Here is a 22,959-nt window from a genome sequence, read left to right as displayed (position 1 = left end):
ACACGTTTTATAGATTCTATAGTACATTATTTCGCCATCTTTTAGTTCTTTTAGGTCAGGATGAGAGGGTGCGTTGTCCAACAGCAGGACTATCTTTCTCGGTAGATCCGGACGGCAGAACCGTCCGGATATGGGGAGGTTCGGATATGACAGGTCCGGATATGGCAGGTTGTACTGTATTCAAATCGGACTTTATCTTTCGATCCCGCAAGGGACCTAAAGATAATGAAAAAAAAAAAATAAAATTTAACTTTTTTTCAAAAATCTTTATTTAACCTTCGAGTACGTTTTATTTATCGCTATAGTAAAATTTACTTACACTTTGCATGGTTGAGTACTAAAAAAAATTGTTTTACGCATTTAACGGATATTTCCCGATCCCGCAGTCAATCAAAATCTATAAAAATTTGAAATTTTTGATGAATTTGAAAAATTAAAAAACATTTAGTTATCTCATTTTTTGTAACATTGTGAAGCTCTTCGCTTGTTTAGATATTGTATGACAATATTTAATCAACCCAGATCTCAAAACGAGGGGGTGGTTGCACTTCTAGCTCCACACGCACCCTTCTCTCCAACCAATGAATGTGTGTTTTTTACATTATTTACATATGTACAATTGTTTTTATCTGTTTGTGTCCAGCTCTTAAACACCAACTTTGCATTGTGATTTCTTGATAAAATCTGGCAGCATAGACCTTGATTTAAGTGTTGTGCAGATGCATCTATCTCTTGATTGAGGCCCACATACATTAGCATTAGACGATGCTTCCGTGGCCAACTTTAGACACCGCTTATCAGCTGGCTTGTGGCAGGGATAGTTTTGTACATTCCAGTCTGACATATCGCCAGATGTAATACAAGGAGTTATTTCTTCATTTGAAACTCTTCGAGGAAGTTGTGGAGAAGATAGTTTTGCAACATTTCAGTCTATTATTTTAGTTTAGTCCTGTGCTTCAAAATTTCAAGTAGTAGGGAGAAAGGAAACACATTACGTAGCTAGGGCCAAGGAGAGTATTAAAAGCCGGACAGACTAAAGCCAAGGGCAAAAGTATTAGAAATTTCATCCCTCCGACTTTAAATTTTCAAGCCCAGGAGTACACTAAAATAATAGACTGGAATGTTACAAAACTATCTTCTCCACCAGTTCTTCGAAGAGTTTCAAATGAAGATATAAATTCTTGCATTACATCGGGAGACATGCCAGACTGGAATGTACAAAACTATCCCTGCCACATGCAAGCTGACGAGCAGTGTCTAAAGTTGCCCACAGAAGCATCGTCTAATACTAATGTATGTTGTGGGCCCCAATCAACAGATGGATTCATCAGGAAAACATTTAGCTGCCAGATTTTACCAAGAAATCACAATACAAAGTCGATGTTTAAGAGCTGGACACAAACAGATGAAAAAGAAATGTACATAATATGTAAATAATGTAAAAAACACACACTCATTGGTTGGTTGAAGAGAGGGGTGCGTGTGGAGGTAGAACTGCATCCACCCGCTCGTTTTGAGTTCTGGGTTGTTTAAATATTGTCATACAATATCTAAACAAGTGAATAGCTTCACAATGTAACAGAAAAATGAGATATTGTCCTTTTCATGATCATTTTTCAGTGCGTAACAAATGATAGGAAAAGGGTAAATCCGTGATAATACACATTTATGATATTTATTCTAACATGACATTTTAGTTAAATCTGACAGTTGTCACATTTTATTTTCAATTTGGAATAAAAACAAATCAAATGTGTTTCTTGTATTTATAAAATGGTATTTTCTTTGATTTGTATAGTCTTATAAATTATACAGATTATATTTGTAATATTATTATCTAATTAAAAAAAAATTATTTTTTTATTATGGCGCCATCTATAGACAACTAGAATAACTAGAATACTTACTTACTTAGTCCTAAGCCTTTCTACCTTTAGGTGTAAGGCTGGTGGAGTTGAGTTTGGCATTGTAGTCTCCATGCTTTCCGATCTTGCGTTAGGTTTCTTGCACTTTCCAATGTCAATCCCTTCTTCTCGACTTCTTTCCTGATTTCATCTACCCACATAACTTTTGGTCTTCTTCTTTTGTTTTTCCCCTGCACTCTCGTTTCGAACACTCGTTTTGTAAGCCTCTCGTTCGACATTCTACACACGTGCCCGAACCATCTTAGTTGTCCCTCCACTATTTTTTCATTGATTGGTTCCAGTTTTAGGTTTTGTCTAATTGTTTCGTTTCGTATTTTGTCTGTCCTCTTTCTGTTTGCTATTTTCCTCAGGAATCTCATTTCCATAGCATTGACTCTGGATTTTTGTCTCCCCGTCAATGTCCATGTCTCGCTGCTATACATGATTGTTGGTCTAACTACTGATTTAACGACTGCCGTTTTTACTTTCTCCGGTATCTCTTTTTTCCCCAAAAATGTTGTTTTCATAGCGTTAAATAAGCTTTCTGTTCATCCCATTCTCTCGTTTATTTCCGTGTCTTGTTTACCATTTGATTCGATTATTACTCTTAGGTATTTAAAATATTCCACTTGCTCTAGTTGTTTCCCGTATAATTCTATTGCGTGTGTTTTCCTCGTTTTGAAATTATCATTGTTTTTGTTTTCTCTGTATTAATTTTCATATTTATGTTTGATAGTTCTTCTAGGATTTCAAGATTGTTCTGTAAGTCTTCTCTGTTTTCTGCTACCAATACCATGTCATCTGCAAATAGTAGCTCCGATAGTTGAGTCAGTTTCATTTGCCAGTATCCTAATGTTAATTTTCTCATTCTTCTCTTGGCTTTCTTTATCAGTGGACTCAGCACGCATCCCTGTTTAACGCCTTGACTTGTAGTAAATTCTCTGGATTCCTCGTTATTGGTTCTTACTGTATTTGTATTATTTTTGTACATATCCTTTATTACTTCTATTATGTGTCTGTCGACTCCCCTTTCTTTTAGTGTCTTCCATACGTCCTTTCTTCGGATTCTGTCAAACGCCTTTTCCAGGTAAATGAAGGCCAATAAATACTTACTCTTCGAATAACTTGGTAAGATAATTTCGCTATAAATAGTTTTAAGAAAGTAAATTCGCCAGTTTTACTTTAAATTATCAAAACTATATTGAAACTATTCATTGATTTATTTGTTGTTGGTGAAACCGGCCTTAGACATTTACATTGCTTTAATTGTTGCATGTTACCTAGTTGGTGCAGATTATAGCGTTATTAAGTAACTCGTAAATGACAAAAAGTGGACTTGGTCCACTAGTATTGTGAATTCCACCATATTTTCCACTTTATTGCAGAACCGCCGGTGAAAAAGACTAAAGTCCTCTTAAACAAAACTACCACCGATTGGAATTCGATAGATTTTTCTTGTTCCATGAAAAATAAATATGATGTTTCCTACAATGTAATTATAAGTACTTGGAATATTGGAGGCCTCAAAAGCTGGGCAAGCAAGGGTTGCATGGAGTATCTCAACCATGAAAGTCCGGACATATTCTGTGTACAGGTAAGTTCGTTTTTCTACAATCACGTGATAAAGAAGACTTTTTTGCTTGTCAATGGCAACGAAAAGTTGACGTTTACTGAGTACCATCAATTTATCGCTCTAGAGCGTTAAAGTTTGAAAAATGCGCTTCGTCCGTAGCAACCATACAATACAAACAAATTACTCTGGCTAATTAGCAAAATACAAGGAAAAGTTATTTACCAGCAATTTTATTGCTGGAATCGAATCTTATGATTGTATATACTAATATTATAGGTATGCAAAGTCCGCAGATAGTGTGCTACTTTTTTATAAACAAAACGGCGCCCGAAAATCGTGTTTTTTTCAATTTTTGCTGTATAACTCAAAAGATTTTAACTTTACACCAAAAACACTTAAATAAAAATTCACCGTAATTAAATTCTGCATAGAGACATGTTTTTCCCGATTTACTTCGACGAAAATTTTCCTCGGAAAAAGCGGTGTTTTCCAACAAAATCTTTAATTTTCAACTAAAATTTTAGGTAGGTAATTATTTATTAATAATTAAATAACTTGGTGATATAAAAGCCCTTTTGGTATAGATTATATTTCCAGAAGCCGATGGAAATTGAATGAAAAGTGTAGCAACAATTAAATTGTTAATTAAAAATCTACGGTCGCTATAATAACCATAATAATTACGATGCATAAGAATAACTATGATTTTTGTATAAAAAGGCACTATACATATCTAATGTAATTTACAGAATTGAAATTGAAATTTTAAAAAACGTTAAATTGCGATGAGTGGTTCCTGAGATACAACCAGTCAAAGTTGACCGGCATGTGCGGCGAAGTTATAAACAATAGGATGGTAATTTTCGAACCACCACCATTTCATTGCAGTCTTTTGCCACACAAATTTTCATATCTTTAAGAGACTGATAAAATATATTATAATAATAAAAACTATTGGTATTACTAGTGAAAAATGCCAAAAATACCAAAATTCCAATCAAAAATTAGGTTGCAGAAAATGAAATCTCAAAGTTCAAAATAGGTATTCGTTAAAAAAATGCATTTTCTCGGCTTCCCATGGAGCAATTTTCTTTATTTTGTTTGTTCGCAAGTAACTCGAGTAGAGCCATCTAACTAACGCATGATTAAATGTGAAAGTTACTTTTGTTTTGTTATAATACATTAATTTATAAACGTTTAGTTTTGACTGCTTAGTATCTTTTCTAAGGAAAAAAACAATCTAATGGTACAGTTTGAAACTAGCGACGTGAGTACACACAAACTCATTCTGTCTATTTCAGGAAACCAAATGCAATGAATCTAAGCTACCCGAAGAGATAAAGAACAAGAAACTTTACAAACAGTATTGGTGTTCCAGTGAGAAAGAGGGTTATGCTGGAGTAGGAATATTTACCGTGAAAGAACCCAAAAGTGTCACCTATGGTATCGAGGATGACGAGCAAGATGAAGATGGTAGATGTATCACTGCCGAGTATGACACGTTTTACTTGGTTAATGTATATGTTCCTAATGCAGGTAAATTTTTTATAAATTTACAACGTTTTCGGACCTATTAGTCCATCATCAGTGTACTCATATACTTGCTAACTAGCCGCAGAACCAAACAATGGTTGTAATTATAATTCAATCTTCATTCTGAGGTGGTGAAATTGAAGTGGCTTAACGCCGATGCTAGTAGATAACCTCCGGGAACATGGTGAATCCCTATGCGAAAACTTTAACCAACCATCTTGGGCCACGAATGTCGTAAGTCTACAAATTACTGCCAAGACTTGCCAGACATTCGTTGCCCAAGATGGCTGGTTAAAGTTTTCGCATAGGGTTTCACCATGTTCCCGGAGGTTATCTACTAACATCAGCGTTAAGCCCCATCAATTTCACCACCTTAGAATGAAGATTGAATTATAATTATAATCATTGTTTGGTTCTGGGGCCAGTTAGCAAGTATATGAGTTCACTGATGATGGACTGATAGGTCCAAAAACATTCATTTTAAACATATTTTATACAATCCATTGGGATTTTTAGGATTTTATTAAATTATACCTATTACGTAGAAGTTGTTTTACTTCAATATTATAGTTTATTTATGACTTATGTCATAGATAGTAGAGATCTACAAATTATATCGAATCTGTGTCAAAATCAGAAAGCAAGAGTAAGAGTCGAAGGAGAACTGACAGAGGAAGTAAGTATACTTAGAGGAGTTCGACAAGGGTGCATACTTTCACCACTCTTATTCAATGTCTACAGTGAAGTGATATTTCAAGAAGCTTTATTGGATATTGTGGAAGGTATTTTGGTCAACGGAAATAGCATTAATAATATTAGATATGCGGACGATACGGTCATATTTGCAAGTGACATGGAAGATTTACAGTACATAATACAACATGTATACAATGCATGTAAAAGGTACGGATTGCAAATGAATCTCAAGAAAACGAAATCAATGATATTCTCAAAAAAACCACAAAATGTAGACAACCTGATCATCAATAATACATTGATCGAAAGAGTAACAACATATAAATATTTAGGAACGTGGCTAACCGAAGATGGAGATCAAACAAAAGAAATCAGATCTAGAATAGAAATGGCAAGAAAAACGTTCATAAAATTGAAGAACTTACTTTGCAACCGTAACCTTAATCTAGAGATCCGCACAAGAATGCTACGTTGTTACGTTTTTTCTACTTTACTATACGGCATGGAAGCGTGGACAATAAAACAGTCTGAAATCAAAAAATTAAACTCCTTTGAGATGTGGTGCTACATGAGAATCCACAGAATATCGTGGACTGAAAAAGTAACTAATATAAAGGTGTTACAAAGAATGAAGAAAGAATGTGAAGTCATAAAAACTGTTAAAATTAGAAAGATTCAATATCTGGGTCATATAATGAGGGGCGAGAAGTACGTATTACTTAGGTTAATTATGCAAGGGAAGAGAAATCCAGGGCGACGCAAAATATCCTGACTAAGAAATTTGAGAGAGTGGTTCGGTTGCAGCTCATTAGAATTATTCAGAAGTGCGGCCAATAAAATTAAAATAGCGATGATAATTTCCAACCTCCGATAGGGGAAGGAACCTGAAGAAGAAGAAGAATGACTTATGTTCTTTGTACTGTGTTGATCATTCTCAAATTTTTCATCCATAACGTTCTTCTAGAGAAGTATTTATGAAGTACTACTACACGGTCTGATAAGTAACCTCGTTTGAAATGAAAAACATGATTTTTGCAAAAAAAAATATTTTATTTTATTTGATATAGTTTCCTTTTAGCTCAATACAATGATTCCAGCGATTTTCCAACTTCTTTATGTCGTCGGAATAATATTATCCTGGAAGATCTGTAAAATAGGTGTTTATTTCGTCAATTATCTCTTCGTTCAAGCTGAAGCGTTCGAGCGAGTCTTCTACAGCTGGCGCCGCTTCTCGCATCCTAATTTATAGCGTTTTCTGTCTTCAGTTTTTAGATCTCTGGCAGTCATTGCATCTTCGATATCTTCTCGTCAGGATCGTCTTGGTCTACCTAGTTTTCCTCTAGCGGAGTCTATTTTTCTATTTTTTTGGCCTTCTATTTTCAGGCATTCTCTGAAGGTATACCAGTTAAGTCTTTTGGCTTCGATCGTGTCTATTATGTCTAGATCAATTTCCATTTCTCTCCTAATATCTTCATTTCTCACCCTATCAAGTCTAGTGAGTAGTGATGTTAAAAAAGTAACTATTCGTTACAAAGTACTCGTTACTTACGAATACCGAAAGTAACGATTACTATACAGAGAGGCAAATCGTTACTTACTTTGATTACTCTGATTACTTCATAAGAATCGTATCAGAGCTAGTAACGACTATTGTTTCTACTTTGATTACTTTGATTACTCTGATTACTTCGTACTTCGTGAAGGTCGTTATTATATCAGAATACCTATACAAAATACCTACCTACTGAGAAATACGATTCTCAATATGATTACCGGTACTCAAATGCAAAAGTAACAAAAGTAATCATAGTAATCAAATCATTTTTATCCCTTAGGGCCGGTTGTTCGAACGCTAATCAACAATGATCACTATCAAATATTTAATTACTGTCACAACTGTCAATGTCAACTTTGGTTGGGTTGCAGAAAACATAATTGATTATAATTAAGAAATCAGTTAATCAATTAACATAACAATTATTAACATAATTGATTAACTAATTTCATAATTGTAATCAATAATTATGTTTTCAGCAACCCAATCAAAGTTGACATTGACAGTTGTGACAGTAATTAAATATTTGATAGTGATCATTGTTGATTAGCGTTCGAACAACCGGCCCTTAGGTTAGGTGAAGGTCGTTGTTATATCGGAATACCTATACAAACCTACCTACTGAGAAATACGATTCTCGATATGATTATCGGTACTCAAATAGAAAAGTAATCATAGTAATCAAATCATTTTTATCCCTTAAAAACAGATCGGTGAAGATCGTTGTTATATCGGAGTACCTATACAAAATAGCTACCTATTGAGAAATACGATTCTAGATATGATTACCGATACTCAAATACAAAAGTAACAAAAGTATTCATAGTAATCAAAGTAACGAATAATGTAAATGATTACTTTATACAAAAGTAACGATTTGTAACGAATACTCGAAAGTAACTATAAGCAACATCACTACTAGTGAGCCGGCAACATCGTCTCCAATAGTTCATTTCCATGGCCTTAGTTTTTGATTTGTTTGTTTGGTTTATTTCCCAGAGTTCGACGCCGTACAACCCAATACTTTCTATTATTGTTTTATAAATTCTTCCTTTATTTTCTTTTGTTATTTTATTATTCCATAATAGTCCTTGTAGCTGCCTGGTGGCTGATCTTACTTGGCCAATCCTGGAATGTATTTCATCGTTACTCCCTGCTTTTGACGTTATTTGGACTCCCCCAAGTATTTGAAGTCTTTCGTTGGTTTTATAGTTCCCATTTCAATTTGTAGGCTTTTTGGTTTTTCTCCAACTAAGTTTTTTGTATATTAATTATAAGGCCCCACTTAGTGTACTCCTCTTCCAGTTTTCTAAGCATATAGTATATATTATATATCACTCTTGTCTTCAGCTAGAGTGGCATGGTCGTCAGCGAAGTGTATTGTGTACAATCTATCGTCTTCGATTGGGATGCCCATTGCCCATATTGCAGCACTTTCTTCTCCACAGTGAGAGCGCCTCATTTAGATATATTTTGAAGAGTGTAGGTGCTATGCAACAACCATGCTTTAGACCCTTACCAATAGGAATTTCTCTAGTTAATTTGTTTCCAGTTTTAATGTTTACCGTGATATTTTTGTAAAACTTTGTATTTATATATTTGTTTTAACGTTTTTTAGGACGAAAATTGGTTACGCTGGACAAAAGACTGAGGTGGAACGATTCCTTTAAAAATTATATCTTGAAACTTGACGAGAAGAAGCCAGTTATAATTTGTGGTGACATGAATGTCTCTCATCAGGAAATAGACTTAGCGAGACCTAAAAACAACACCAAAAACGCTGGATTTACTCCTCAAGAAAGGGATGGTATGACAGACTTCCTAAAGGCAGGATTTATTGACGTATATAGACATATGTATCCAGAAGAGAAAGATGTTTATTCTTTCTGGACCTACATGTCGAATGCTAGATCAAAGAATATTGGATGGTAAGTTGTTCGTTAAAGTAAATCTGCATTTTGTCAACAATTCGAAGATACAGAATTAAATTCAAATCGATACCAAATAAATTATAAGAAACGGGGCATAGAATAAATTTGATATATCACCGGTTTATAGCATCCTGCGCCTTTCGGTTGACATGGATTTTTGGATTCCACTTATCCAAGTAGTTTTCGGTCTACCCCTTTTTGTTCTTTCCGGTGGTTGCCATTCGATTATCAGTTTTGGGAGTCGATGTTCCTCCATTCTTTGTACATGGCCATACCAACAAAGATGTTTTCTTGGATTTCTTCTATTATGTTTTTTTTCCTGTTCATAATGTCTCATACTCGTTTATTTGTTATGAAATCTACAAACATTAGATGTATTGGTCTAATTCTTTCTATTTTCTTTTCAATTATTTGTTTTAAACAAAATACATTATCTGTACAGGACCGGCCAGCTCGGAAACCGCATTGTTCTTCCTCTTCATAATTTTTGTACTCTTGTTCGATAAAAATCCCTTAGTGTCCTTCCGTATAGCCTGCTTACTGGATTTGTTACGGAAATACCTCTATAATTATTACATTGCAACTTATTTCCCTTTTTTAATATCGATGTAATATAAGTGATTCGTCATTCTTCAGGAACATCTTCATCTTCGCCGTTGACGCAGTTTGTAAATATGTGCTAGATATTCATACAATTTGTTTGTACCATATTTTAGTAGCTCCGCATTGATCCCTCCTGGTCCAGGGGATCTTCTGTTTTTAAGTTGTTTTACTGTCTTTTCCACTATTGATCTATTTATAAGGACTTTTTCTCTTTCTACTTGTATTTCTGTCTTTGTGTCATTAAGGTATGGTCCTTTTCATGAGCATTTTTCAGTGCGTCACAAATGATAGAAAAAAAGGTAAGTCCGTGATACATAATACAGGCCAACAGATATCCCGTGAAATAAAGTTGTCACTGCGCCGAAACAAATTTGAAAATGGGGGTGGAGCAAAGCCATTCGTGAGTAGACGTTACAGAACGATCTCCTCAGAATTTTTACAGTGTTGCATTGTTTCTTTTACTCGCGGTATTTAAATTTTATTTTATTTTTTTTTCGTTTTTTTTTTTGTTGTTATTCTACGTTTTGTATTTGTATATTCTGTTTTAATTATTTTAATTTTACTCATTTCATGCAAAAGTTCTTTTTGGAACTCTAAAATTAAAAACTGTAAAAGTAAATAATAATAATTGTAATATAAAAAAGTAGATATACCTAAATTAGTGTTATTTAATTGAGGCCATGAGAGCCAGAGTGGCCTACTTGATTTTAACATTACTTTACATAATCAAAGAAAATGATCAAAAGCTATCAATGTCCGATTGTTTTGAAATCGACTGAAACGACTAAAACAATCGGACATTGCTAGCTTTTGATCATTTTCTTTGATTATATAAAGTAATGTTAAAATCAGTTAGGCCACTCTGGCTCTTATGGCCTTAATTGTAGCATGGAGCTTAAAATTAAATTATCTGGACGACCTGATAATAGTCAAAGTCGAGAAATAAATGCTAATATGTTAGCCTTCATGAAAAAGGTAGCTGAAGAAGGTGTCACAATACCTCATCATAGCATAAAAGAGCGTGTGATAGACGCGACAGGTGTTTCCAAAAGTACAATAATATGTAGAGTCTCAGTTAAACTAAAATTGAACAAGTTATGCCTTATAGAAAGTAGTAAACAAATACCTATACCATATTTTATATGGTATCCATAGCAGCTTCTTTATGCTGACACTAATGGAATATATGTAATTGCAGGACAATGCTCCTCGTTTTCCTCTCCAAGAAAACATTGTAACAGAAAAAATAAGCAAACTTTTGAAGATATTGATAAAGATGTGTTAAAGCGTATTATTCATATTTGCATACGAGCGATGCATAAATACCTCAGCTAAAAAATATTCTGTCTAAATTCAGAGATGGTTGAGGCGATCAAGGTAGTTTTTAAGAAATTTTAGATTAATTATAAGAGACACTGGTTTCCCTTGGAGAAAATCAAAAACAAATCAAAGACTTCTAATGGAAAGATACGACATCCATAAGCTTCGTACCTATACACTACTTAAGAGGTGTTAATAAGTACAGAGAAGAAGATCGCCCTGTAGTGTATATGGATGAAACATACATTCAGTCAACACAAACAACGTTACTCATTAATGCTATTATTGTTTCAGAATTTTCAGTAATATTTTACAATAGATAATGTTATACATACCTTTTAAATGAAATAAAATAATTTTGCCGAATTTTTTACTGTTATATTAAAATGAATTTAAAATATTAAAATGATAGTAAAAATCATATAATTATTGCGTTATTTAAATATTTATTTTGAAACGTTAAATACTTATCAGTAATACAGTTTTCCAATTAGGATCTTTTAAAATTAAAGTGCTTGCCTTTTATTCTATACAATCTTTTAAAAATTTCTTACCTGATTATGAATCTACACGTCATGCAGAGTGTCAATTATTTAGAACTCATTTCTTTAGATATCATACTAAAAATACCCAATATTACTGTGGTCATTCACATATTGACAACATTGCGGTACGAACAAAGCGGTAATATTCGGGTAAATTTCATCTTTTTCTGATCGAAGGCTTTCTTTGTCTGCGCAGTACAAGCCCCACCCATTTCACGAGATCCCTGTTCACCAGTACACATTTATAACATTTATTCTAACATGACGTTTTAGTTAAATCTGACAGTTGTCACATTTTATTTGCAATTTGGCATAAAAACAAATCAATTGTGTTTATTGCATTTATAAAATGGTATTTTCTTTAATTTGTATAGCTTTATAAATTGTATAGATTATATTTGCAGATTTATTATACAATTCGTAAATAATTTTTTTTTCGATTATAGCGCCATCTATCGACAACTAGAATAAATCTGTACCATCTGTGAATAAGTCGATAACTCAAAAATGCAAACTTTTCGGTATGGCCATTTTAAACATTTTATTAGTTTTGAAGAATAAAAAATTTAAGATTTGACTTATTCACGGATGGTACAGAAATGTTATCAATGATTTTAATCACGGACGTGCCTTTTTTCTGTCACATACAATTTAATGCGTTAGAAAGAAATCGAAAAACTGTGACGCACTGAAAGATGCCTATGAGAAAAAGAATATTCCAGTTTTTTTTTTGTTAATAGGGATTTGTAATGCTGGACCCATGCTTGACTTTGTATTAATTGTATGGAATTGTTTGTTTTCTCGTTGGATTTCGCTCTGTTTATGAATTTTCAAGATTCGCTACACTGTTTTGTTCCTATTTAGATTGGTGTCAATCTCTTTACATTTTCTGTCCCATATGTTTCTTTTACTTTCTAAGATCTTCTCTTTTGTCTTAATATATCTGGTAGTATTCTTCTCGTTTAGTATTCAAATATTTCTGGTACAATTTCTTCTTTTCATTCACTAGTTTTTCAATTTCTTCATTTTGGGACGATTTATTAACTTCTTCTTTCTCGAAACTCCTTATGCCCCTCAGGGGCGCCGGAGGTTTTTCTTCTTATTTATTGGATTTATTAACTTAATATGCTAATAACACCTTTTTGTATTTTGCAGGCGGCTAGACTACTTTTTAGTTTCCGAAAAACTGATGAAGGGGGTCTGTGATGTTAAATATAGAACAGAAGTATTAGGGTCCGATCACTGCCCTGTAACACTTTTCATCAATGCATAAATTCACCTTGGACCATTCTGCCAATTGGATGCTCTTTAAAAGATCATTTTTAACGTAATATTGCGTGTTACATACACAGTAAAAGATCTTTATTAGCTGTAGATTATGTTGTATAAAAAATGTAAAGCTAATCAAACTTTTTTTCAGTATTAACCCGCGAGCAATCGCGCCGTTAGAAAAAATCTAACATTTTATCCTTTTCCGTGATAATTTGATGAAAAATTTTGCTTTCTACTCGTAAATGCCTCGAAGAAGATTGTATTAATGCGTGGGAGTTTTTAAAAAAAATTTAAATTCTTTTTTATTTTCTTTTTATTTATTTATTTTTTTGTGTGGAATTTATGGCTTTGGTGAGAACCAATTAGCTTTAACACTAGAAAGCCGGAGGGGCCAATTTGGCCCCTGTTGCGATTTAAAGTTATTGTAGTTTTTTTATTTGAGGCAATAATATTTTCATATTTTATGACTTTTAATATTTTGATACAAAGCCTTATTTAAAACAAAAAAATATTGTTTACTAAATTTATTTAATGGTTTTTTAAACAAATCTACCATAGAAGTCTAAAGGGGCCAAATTGGCCCCGTGTAAGTTATTATCGTTTTCTGGTAAATTCGACGATCCTTTCTTTCAAATTCCTGTCGAATGGGTAAAATTATATTTATGTATGTTTATTGTAAATGGTTACTCTTATACTGGTACTGATCATCTAGGTAATAAAGATACAATTGTTGGCGAACACAAGTGAACACAAAGATGCAATTGTTGGTGTAGAGGACCAAATGACGCGTCTTTATACTACAAAAGCAACTTCAAGACGATGTCCTATGTACGTGTTTTATCATACTCTTGACTTGGAAGCAATAAATGCATGGATTATTTATAAAGAAATAACTGGAAGTAGACTCAGTCTCCGTAAGTTTATTCTTCGGCTGTGTGAAGAATTATGGGCCCCATACCTTGTCTCCCGAAATCTGGAACTACGTCTAGCAACACCAGGTCTACCAACAACTATCACTGTTACTATCCAAAAACGAAAAAAATATCAGTTGAAAATATTTTGTAAAGGAAATCATACTTCAAATCATTGCCACGGTTGTAACAAGGCAATGTGTGGCAAATATCAAAAACTGCAAATTGTATGGTGTTCCGAATGTTTTTGATTGGCAGCGAATGTGTTAAACAATAAAAGTAAAAAATAAAATTAGATTCTACCGTCTAGAGTTGATTTAATTTCTTTAAACTGAGTTTTAATTGATTAAAGAACGTGGGGCCAAAATGATCCCTTCCGGCTTTCTAGGTAGGTATGCTAAGCCAGACATTCTAGTGTTAAAATTGTTAGAAATAGATATTTTTAACATAACAACTAAATAAAAATATTATAAAATAGAAAGGGCCTAACCGGGTAAGATGATGAAAAGTGCCCCCAACTCTCGAATTCCATATAGGTCGCCGTTTAGCATATATAGTGAAACTAACTTTCTGAAATTTGTAGCCCCCTAGGTGGTCATGTGACCCACCTAGAGCCATATTAGGGCTTTTATGTTTTTATTTTTTATCTCAGCCGCATCGAGAACTAGCGAAAAACTTTAAATAAAAAAGTTGTAAGCTTTAAAAGTTCTGTCCGAAAAAAATTTTTTTAATGTTTGGCGGGAAATTAAAATTTTAGAACAATTTAGAAATTTTAAATGAGTATAAAAAAATAACTAATATATTCGTTTTCACGAAAAAATATATAACCTGTATTTTTGCATAATATTTCACCCTGAATTTTATCAAATTTTTAAAATTGGCGAAACGCACCTTTAAAAATAAGAAACCGCATTTTTTCGGTTTTTTTTTTCGTTTTTTGATACAATTTTATACATGTTTTTCAAAAAAGGTAACACCGTCACTAGAATAGGTAAAAAACTGAAAAATAATTGGGGTTTGCTTAATAAAAATTTTTTGTAATACCATCCATTTTCAAGATACAAGGAATTGAAGAAAATACAAATTTTTTGTAATACCATCCATTTTCAAGATACAAGGAATTGAAGAAAATACAAGGAATTGAAGAAAACAAAATTTTACACATTTTTTACGATTTTGCTGAAACTACTGGCAACATTGTAATACAATTTGGCGAGTTTTAAGAGGTAGTTGTTGTGCATTTTTTTTACATACAATTAAGAATTTTATATTTATCATTGGCGCGCATAGGGGTAATGGTCTGAACTTTTTAAAGAAAAAAGATAGTACGCCACTGACATATTTCAAATTGACAATCGTTTTTGAATCCCTCGTTAAATTTGTGACAAAAAATCTATCTTCCTATTTTTCATGCGACGCGCCATTTTTATTCAAAAAATAATACATCTTAACCCTTACAAAGTATTCGAACTTCTATGAAATAAAATACTACTATTAGTAGTTTTTACATCTACATAAACTCGTACATCCATTATAAAAGCTAATTCGAATACTTTGGAAGCGTTAAGATATTTTATTTTTTGCAGCAAAACGGCGCCTCGTATGAAAAAATGAGAAGATAGTTTTTTTATCGCAAATTGAACGAGGGATTCAAAAATGATTGTTAATTTGAAATATGTCGGTGCCGTACTATCTTTCTTTCTTTGAAAAGTTCAGACCATTACCCCTAAGCGCGCCAATGATGAATATCAAATCCTTAATTGTGTGTCAAAACATGCACAATAACTACCTCTTAAAACCCGCCAAGTTTTATTACAATGTTGCCAGTAGTTTCGGCAAAATCGTAAAAAATGTGTAAAATTTTGTTTTCTTCAACGCCCTGTATCTTGAAAATGGATGGCGTTATAAAAAAATTTTTATTAAGCAAACTCCAATTATTTTTCAGTTTTTTACCTATTCCAGTGACGGTGTTACCTTTTTTGAAAAACATGTATAAAATTGTATCAAAAACCAAAAAAAAAACGAAAAATGCGGTTTTTTATTTTTATAAGTGCGTTTCACCAATTTTAAAAATTTGAAAAAATTCAGGGTGAAACATTATGCAAAAATACACGTTATATATTTTTTTCGTGAAAACGAATGTCTTAGTTATTTTTTTATACTCATTTAAAATTTTAAAATCGTTCTAAAATTCAAATTTCCCGCCAAAAATTAAAAAAAAATTTTCGGACAGAAAGTTTTTCGCTAGTTCTCGATGCGGCTGAGATAAAAAATAAAAACTCTAATTAGGCTCTAGGTGGGTCACATGACCATCTAGGGGGCTAAAAATTTCAAAAAGTTAGTTTCACTATATATGCTAAACGGTGACCTATATGGAATTCGAATCGAGTTATGGGGAGTTAACCGGTTAGGCCATTTGTTTTAAATTGGTATTTAAATTCGTATTGTTTGATTTTTTTTCTCTACGTGCGACTGCTTACGTGAAATAAGTGAGCGCGACTGCTCCCGGGTTAAGGGGTGTGCATTTTATGTAACTAGACAAACATCTAGTATTTCATACCCTTCTATTTTCTAGCAGGGAATACTACACATGAATTTTCCTTCTGTATGCTATATGAACATTTTCTCTAATATATAGTGTCTACTTTTCTTGGAATCAGAGTAACAACTTATAGTTTTATAACTAAAAACCCCTGAAAACTTTTATATTGTTTATTTTAATAAGTTACAGGGGTCAAAAAAAATTTAGTGATTTTTAATTTCAAATATTTCATTCAAATGAAACATTTTGTTTATTGTAAGGGACTTTTGGCCCTCGGTAATAATGTAATCTTTCATTTTCTGTTTAAATTTTTCAAAAACACTTATTAGTTTTCTCAGGATTCGAAAAAAATGAATGCATTTAAATAGCATTTGACCAAGATTTTGCTCCTACACCCCTAATTCAGTTAGCCTCATATATTTTGATTTGGTATTGGCAGATTACTGAAAAATATTTAAGTATTCTTGAAATATAATAAGTATATAAGATACTGCTAATGTTGGATTCGCGAATGCATTATGTGCAAATATTAAGACTGGAACAGCGGAAGCTTGAATAAAGATCTTTTACTGTGTGCATGATGTAAAACGGTTGTTTTTATCCTGTTGCTAAGACTATCAACTTTAAAAGTTGTACCAATACATGACGCTTAAAAGTCTATTGGTTATATTTTTTTGCTCTACAGTTGTAATATATTTAGAGTGTTCTTTCTGTGAAGTATTCTAATAGCAGCAGGAAAGTAAACAGCCGTTCTGTTTAGATCTGAAAACCTTTTCCATAGGGCTTCTCATTTGTTTCGGGCACTTGTCATATAATATTAAAGTACATAAAGGACTTAGAGGTACTTAAGTAAAGTAATTAGGTAAAGTACTTAAAGGAGGTTATTAAAGAACTTGAAAGTCAAAGACGTATGACTTAAATATATTAATATTATATGACATATGACAAGTGCCCAAAACAAATGAGAAGCGTTGAGTAGTCCTATTCCGTTTGCTCATCCCAAGTGACAGGTACAGTAGTAATTTCGTTTTTATTGTGTAAATGTTGTCATTAGTTGAGAGTGGCTATACAACCGAAGTTCCACGTGCTAAAGGCACGTATCCACTATGTTCGCGCTCCTGCAACTGCTCCACATTGTAGATACGTTGGCGCTCCCGGACCGTGCAACAGTGCGCGCTCCGTCACAGTGCTCCAATCGGTGGCGGTTTATATGTAGAGGAGCGCATGCCGTATCGAGTGGATAAGTTGAAGCGAGCGCTGAGCGCAAGAGGTTCGCGAACATAGTGGATACGTACCTTTACAGTAATACACCACAACCGTTCAGCGCTCATTTCAATTTTTACTTATAATAGCCAAAAAATACAGAAGAGTCTTGAAATTAACATATTGCACAATAAAATTGTATCGCAAAGGTATCGTGCAGTATATATATCAGATTCAGGACACGAAAAAGTGATGGAGCGGTTCCGCAACTGTTGAGAATTCATTCTCTGAATGTGGCGCTACTTGCGGAACGTGTTACGGAACGGTCGCCATGACAGTGAGATCATTTTAATTCCGCTACCTGCGTCCAATGTATGCTACTTTTGTGAATTTGTCAATAGCCTTGTTGAAAGATGGCGTCCCGTCCAGTACTAATTGAGGCGCTCGGAGCAACAGTGGCCTAACCCTACAAACGCATTTTTATGATAAATGCGTCTTTGCATTCGTATTTACATTGTACTTATTATGCTACAAATTATGTAGCGTCATTTAGCCAAATCTAGAGGTAGGTTGTGTAGACCTTGTAACGGGTAGCTCTTTTATGACGACAGACTCAGTAAAACACAGGTTAAAAATAAAGTAAATATATTTAAGATAATTATATATAGTTAAAATAAATAAAGTAAAATATAATTTTATCTTCTGCAAAGGAAAAACAATATTATTATACAGTCACTCGTTCCTCGCTACTACCGCCCACTGCGATAACGGTCATTGCAAGACTCCAGGTCACTACTGTGGCGTCCACCTAGGCATAGTTCCACCTCACATACGGTGCATCTCTACCAATCGAGCTATTGCTAGTTCAACACGCTAGCAACAACTGATTTTCTCATTCTCTTGGCTCGTCTTAAATATGCTCTCGATGCCCTCTCCTTCGGTTTCCCCCAGCGGTGATATGAAGAAGGAATGCGCCAACACGGACACTCCTACGGTCGTCTCTGGTAGATCAGCTCATCACTTGCCGTGGCTCATATCCATAGATAAGGGGGTTCGTTACAATCTTTGTTAATAGAAAGATTTAATGTTGCTGCTGTTATTGATATATTAATCTAAAAATGCTTAATTTGTGGGTTAGGCCACTGTTGCTCTGAGCGCCTCAATTATCGATTGAAAATAGCGCAGACGGTAAACAATCCATGGTCTTTGACCATGATTATGAAGTAACATAGTTATTTATGTACCAAGTCAGTAAAGTGACTCTTTATCGAACGAGTCTGATATTACGAGCGTAGCGAGCGAGGTGAGTAACAGAGAGTTCGATAAAGAGTTTTTACTGACGTGGTGCATACAAAATTTTATCGCTAACATAATTTGATATTGGTTTTAACAATTACAATTTACAATTAAAGAACGTTTTAAATTTTTGACGTAATAAAAATTTCATGACAGTGATGACAGATGACTTGGCCGCTTTCGATTTTTAATCGATAGTTATCAATATTGAATAATTACTAAATCGGCAAAGTTTTGGTTTATTTTATATGAATGTAATTACAAAATACTAAGAATTTCACTTTTTGACATAAATTTAATTAAATATATCGTAAATTTTATACAATATTTTTAATTATTAAAGTAAACAACTGTTAAGTTCACTCAAATCAATAATCGATTACTGCCATCGACCACTTACATTCAATCTCGGTTAATTTGATTAATAATCGCGGCAGGTAAAGTAAAATTCTTCTTTCAATACAATAAAGTGTTACTTTACTGCCGCAAATGGCGTCAAATGAGTACAATAATGAATGACTTTAGTGACAGTTGGCGATAAAACAATTTAGTGCACAGATAAGTATATGGTTAAAGCGTTGTCCCTACATGCTGAGCGAACGCGGTTTTAGTTCCATGGCAACGCTCAATACAAACAAAACCTTGGCCGACACTGTGAGATTTAATTGTCATAATTTCTTCGCTTGTCATTAAACGGCATAATATTTAGCCAGCATTTTAATCTACCCCAAACGAGCAGATACCTACACAGAATAGTGTACTAGGTCTGCTCACCGTGGCTGTTCCAACCCATTAAAAAGTCTACAGTCCGCTCTCCACCTCAAAATAGAAAGGAACAGGGCCTCGATTTTTGACCCTTCGCTTCGTTATCGAACGTATTCGCTTCGTATACTAAACAGATACGAAGCGAATACGTTCGATAACGAAGCGAAGGGTCAAAAATCGAGGCCCAGCCCATTTCAGTATATAACCTCACATATAACAGAAAGTGATAGGCTGTCACGAATTTACGGGGCGGAGCGTTCACAAGACTAAACACAACTGTTACCGCTCCATCGGGAACTGCTCCCTCACTTTTTCATCTCCTGAATGCGACCATTGACGACAGTATTTGTTGTCAAAGAAATGCGTAACATGACGGTTTCGATAACTGCCGTTTACAATAAGACTGTTGTTATTATTCTAGCTCAATGATTATGTTCCGATCAGATATTCTTAACGCATATTATGATTTTTTGTTATGAGTTTTAGTGATATTGAAATGTAAAACATCACGTGGGGGAGCGAATCTTCTATACTGTTTGTCTATATGAAGGGTACATGGGAGGAAAGGGAATAGTCCATTGAAAATTAAGATTTATTAACTTTCATACAGAAGTAAAAACTTCCGTTTGTACAATGGTATAAAAAGTTTATTAACAAAACTATTAAAAAGTCATCAAAAGGATCCGCAACACGTTTTCGATCTAGATCAGATTATCTTCAGTGCGTTCTGCTTAGTAGATGAAACTAGCAAGGGGGCATCCATAAACTACGTCGTAAAAAAATTGGACTTTTTAATACCCTCTCCCCCCCTCCGTCGTAATTTGTCGTTTACAGACGAACACCCCCCCCCCCCATGTCGACGTCGTCATTGCAGTTCACGACCCCCCTTTCAGTGATTTAAAAAAATTCAATGTTATTCCTTTTTTTAAATTAACCTTGAAACTTTATTCGCGAATGTATCATAACAAGAAGAATTAAGGGGGTAGGCGCAAAATCTTGGTCCAATGCTATTTAAATGCATTATTTTTTCGAATCCTGAGAAAACTAATAAATATATTTGAAAAATATAAACGCAGAATGAAAGATTACATTATTATTACATTATTAAAGGTTTCTTTTGAATGAAATTTTTGAACTTAAAAATCAGACTAAATATTCTCTTTTTTTATCGCTGTAACTTATTAAAATAAACATTATAGATGTTTTCAGAAACTTTTGGCCCTCGGTAATAATGTAATCTCTCAATCTGCGTTTAAATTTTTCAAAAAATTTTATTAGTTTTCTGAGTATTCGAAAAAAATGAATGCATTTAAATAGTATTGGACCAAGATTTTGCGTATAAATCTTCTCTAAGTATAAATACGACTTACTAACTAAATAGAACACAATATTTTATTTCCATTCATTCTTTCAGAACTATTTTTTCACACACAGTATGCAGCACATAACTGAACTAACAATTTAATATTGTTTGCTTCCAGGCGTTGTTCTGTATATATAGAAGCTCTTGTTTAAACCCAAAGAACAATGTCTTATTGTTTGTTGTCCTGTACAAAAGTGCTACCTAATATTATTTTAAGGCTGTGACTGATAAAAACGAAATGTATGCGATAAAAGTATCTATAAGAGAATTCTTTTTAATTTTAACAAAGGTGTATTTATTCGTAAACATTTTGTTTTATTTTTAATGTCATTTCAAAAACTATACGTTTTTATTTGAATATCTGATACTTTAATGCTGGTAAAAGCAAGTAAAAAATTATATTTATAGAGGCAATAGCGACAAATTTAAATATACCAATATATTAAACGACGTCGAATGTGCACTCATACTCCCCCACCCCCCTGTCGTATTTCGTCGAAATAAGCAAGCCCCCCTCCCTCTTCTCAACGACGTAGTTTATGGATGTCCCCCAACTCTATCAAATAGGTGACATCGAGAAATCTGATTTACATGTTAATAATCTGATGTTAGTAGGGACTCTAAGTCGATGTTAAAAGATAAATTTGATAGATTTTTTAACTTCGACTTTAACATCGTTAGTCGCTACTAACATCAGATTATTAACATGTAAATCATATTTCTCGATGTCACCTATTTGATAGGGTTGCTAGTTTCATCTACTAAGCAGAACGCACTGAAGATGATCTGATCTAGATCGAAAACGTTTTGCGAATCCTTTTGGATGACTTTTTAATAGTTTTTCAATAATAAACTTTTTATACCATTGTACAAACGAAATGTTTAATTCTGTATGATTTTTAATTATGGTATACAGCCAGCTATGTACTGGGATTTTCCCATTGATTTTGTTTTTATTTATTAACTTATTATTAAGTCAAAATAATATACCTAATATAAAGTCTTAAGTAATTATTATCTTATTATTATTTTTTAAATTTGACTGACGATTTTTCTTTATATTTGACTTTATAATAAGTTAATAAATCTGAATTTTCAATATGTTCGAAATAAATCCAAATGGAGTATTGCCATTCTTTTCCTGTACCCTTCGTATGTTTATGTATGTCTGTATACTATGTTTAACTAGTTATTAAGGATTTTTTATCCGACGTTCATATTTTTGTTATATGTATTTTGTAGTTCAAAATCCCCTGAAGATTATCTTTTAGATCTGATGTTGGATTGTATACTATATATATATTAACTAAATATATTTTTAGTAGAGCTAAAACAGTTTTTTATTTATTTACCACAATTTTAGCCCTTAACCACTTAGACCAGGGCGCATCTGTAAAAATATTGGTACATTTGGATGCTGAAAGGTGACTCATTTTTTTGCAGAAATTGCTTGAAAATAACCCATATAAAAATATTTGAGTTATCCTCCCATTCAAAAAGGTCTGGAACATTGTTTAAATAATCAAAATGTCAGAAAACGAACGAAAAATTCGATTTTTTTCTTCGTTTTTTGATTATACCTTTAAAAGTATTCATTTCCACGAAAAGTTGTACTGAAATAAAGGTTGCGTAATTAAATTTCCTACAATATAGGATTAGTTAAAAATTTTAAAAATTGTCACTCTTGTTGCAAAATAGCAATAATTGCGAAAAAAAAAACAAAAAAACAATTACTCGCATTTTACGTTTTTCAACCATTTATGCTACACTTAGGACCTTTATATTTTACCCAGTAAAACTTTATGATATAATAAAACAATACTGTAAATTTCATTAAGATCGGTTTAACAAATTTTGCAATCCAGCTTTCGCAAAAAAAAAATTTCAAAATGTTGCAGGACTGAAAATAAAGCAGACAGTAAGTTGAATTTTTTTTACTTATAGAAG

The 22,959-nt window shown here is 33.2% G+C and overlaps 1 protein-coding gene across 1 annotated transcript in view; it reads left to right on the top strand.

Annotated features, from left to right (window-relative positions):
* The window catches only part of LOC114342070 (DNA-(apurinic or apyrimidinic site) endonuclease), a 32,558-nt gene extending 10,213 nt beyond the window's left edge, over positions 1-22,345 (top strand). Inside the window, exons 4-7 of the mRNA XM_028292867.2 lie at positions 3,290-3,498; positions 4,779-5,013; positions 8,880-9,189; positions 12,816-22,345. Of these exons, the coding sequence (XP_028148668.2) occupies positions 3,290-3,498; positions 4,779-5,013; positions 8,880-9,189; positions 12,816-12,933 (872 nt within the window). The 3' untranslated portion in view covers positions 12,934-22,345. The remainder of the gene's footprint in view (positions 1-3,289; positions 3,499-4,778; positions 5,014-8,879; positions 9,190-12,815) is intronic.
* Positions 22,346-22,959: the final 614 nt, after the last annotated feature.

The sequence above is a fragment of the Diabrotica virgifera genome, chromosome 8 (genome assembly GCF_917563875.1).
Source record: "Diabrotica virgifera virgifera chromosome 8, PGI_DIABVI_V3a".
NCBI lineage: Eukaryota > Metazoa > Arthropoda > Insecta > Coleoptera > Chrysomelidae > Diabrotica > Diabrotica virgifera.
Note: the sequence above shows the minus strand (reverse complement) of the source record. Positions and strands in the feature narration are given on the sequence as shown.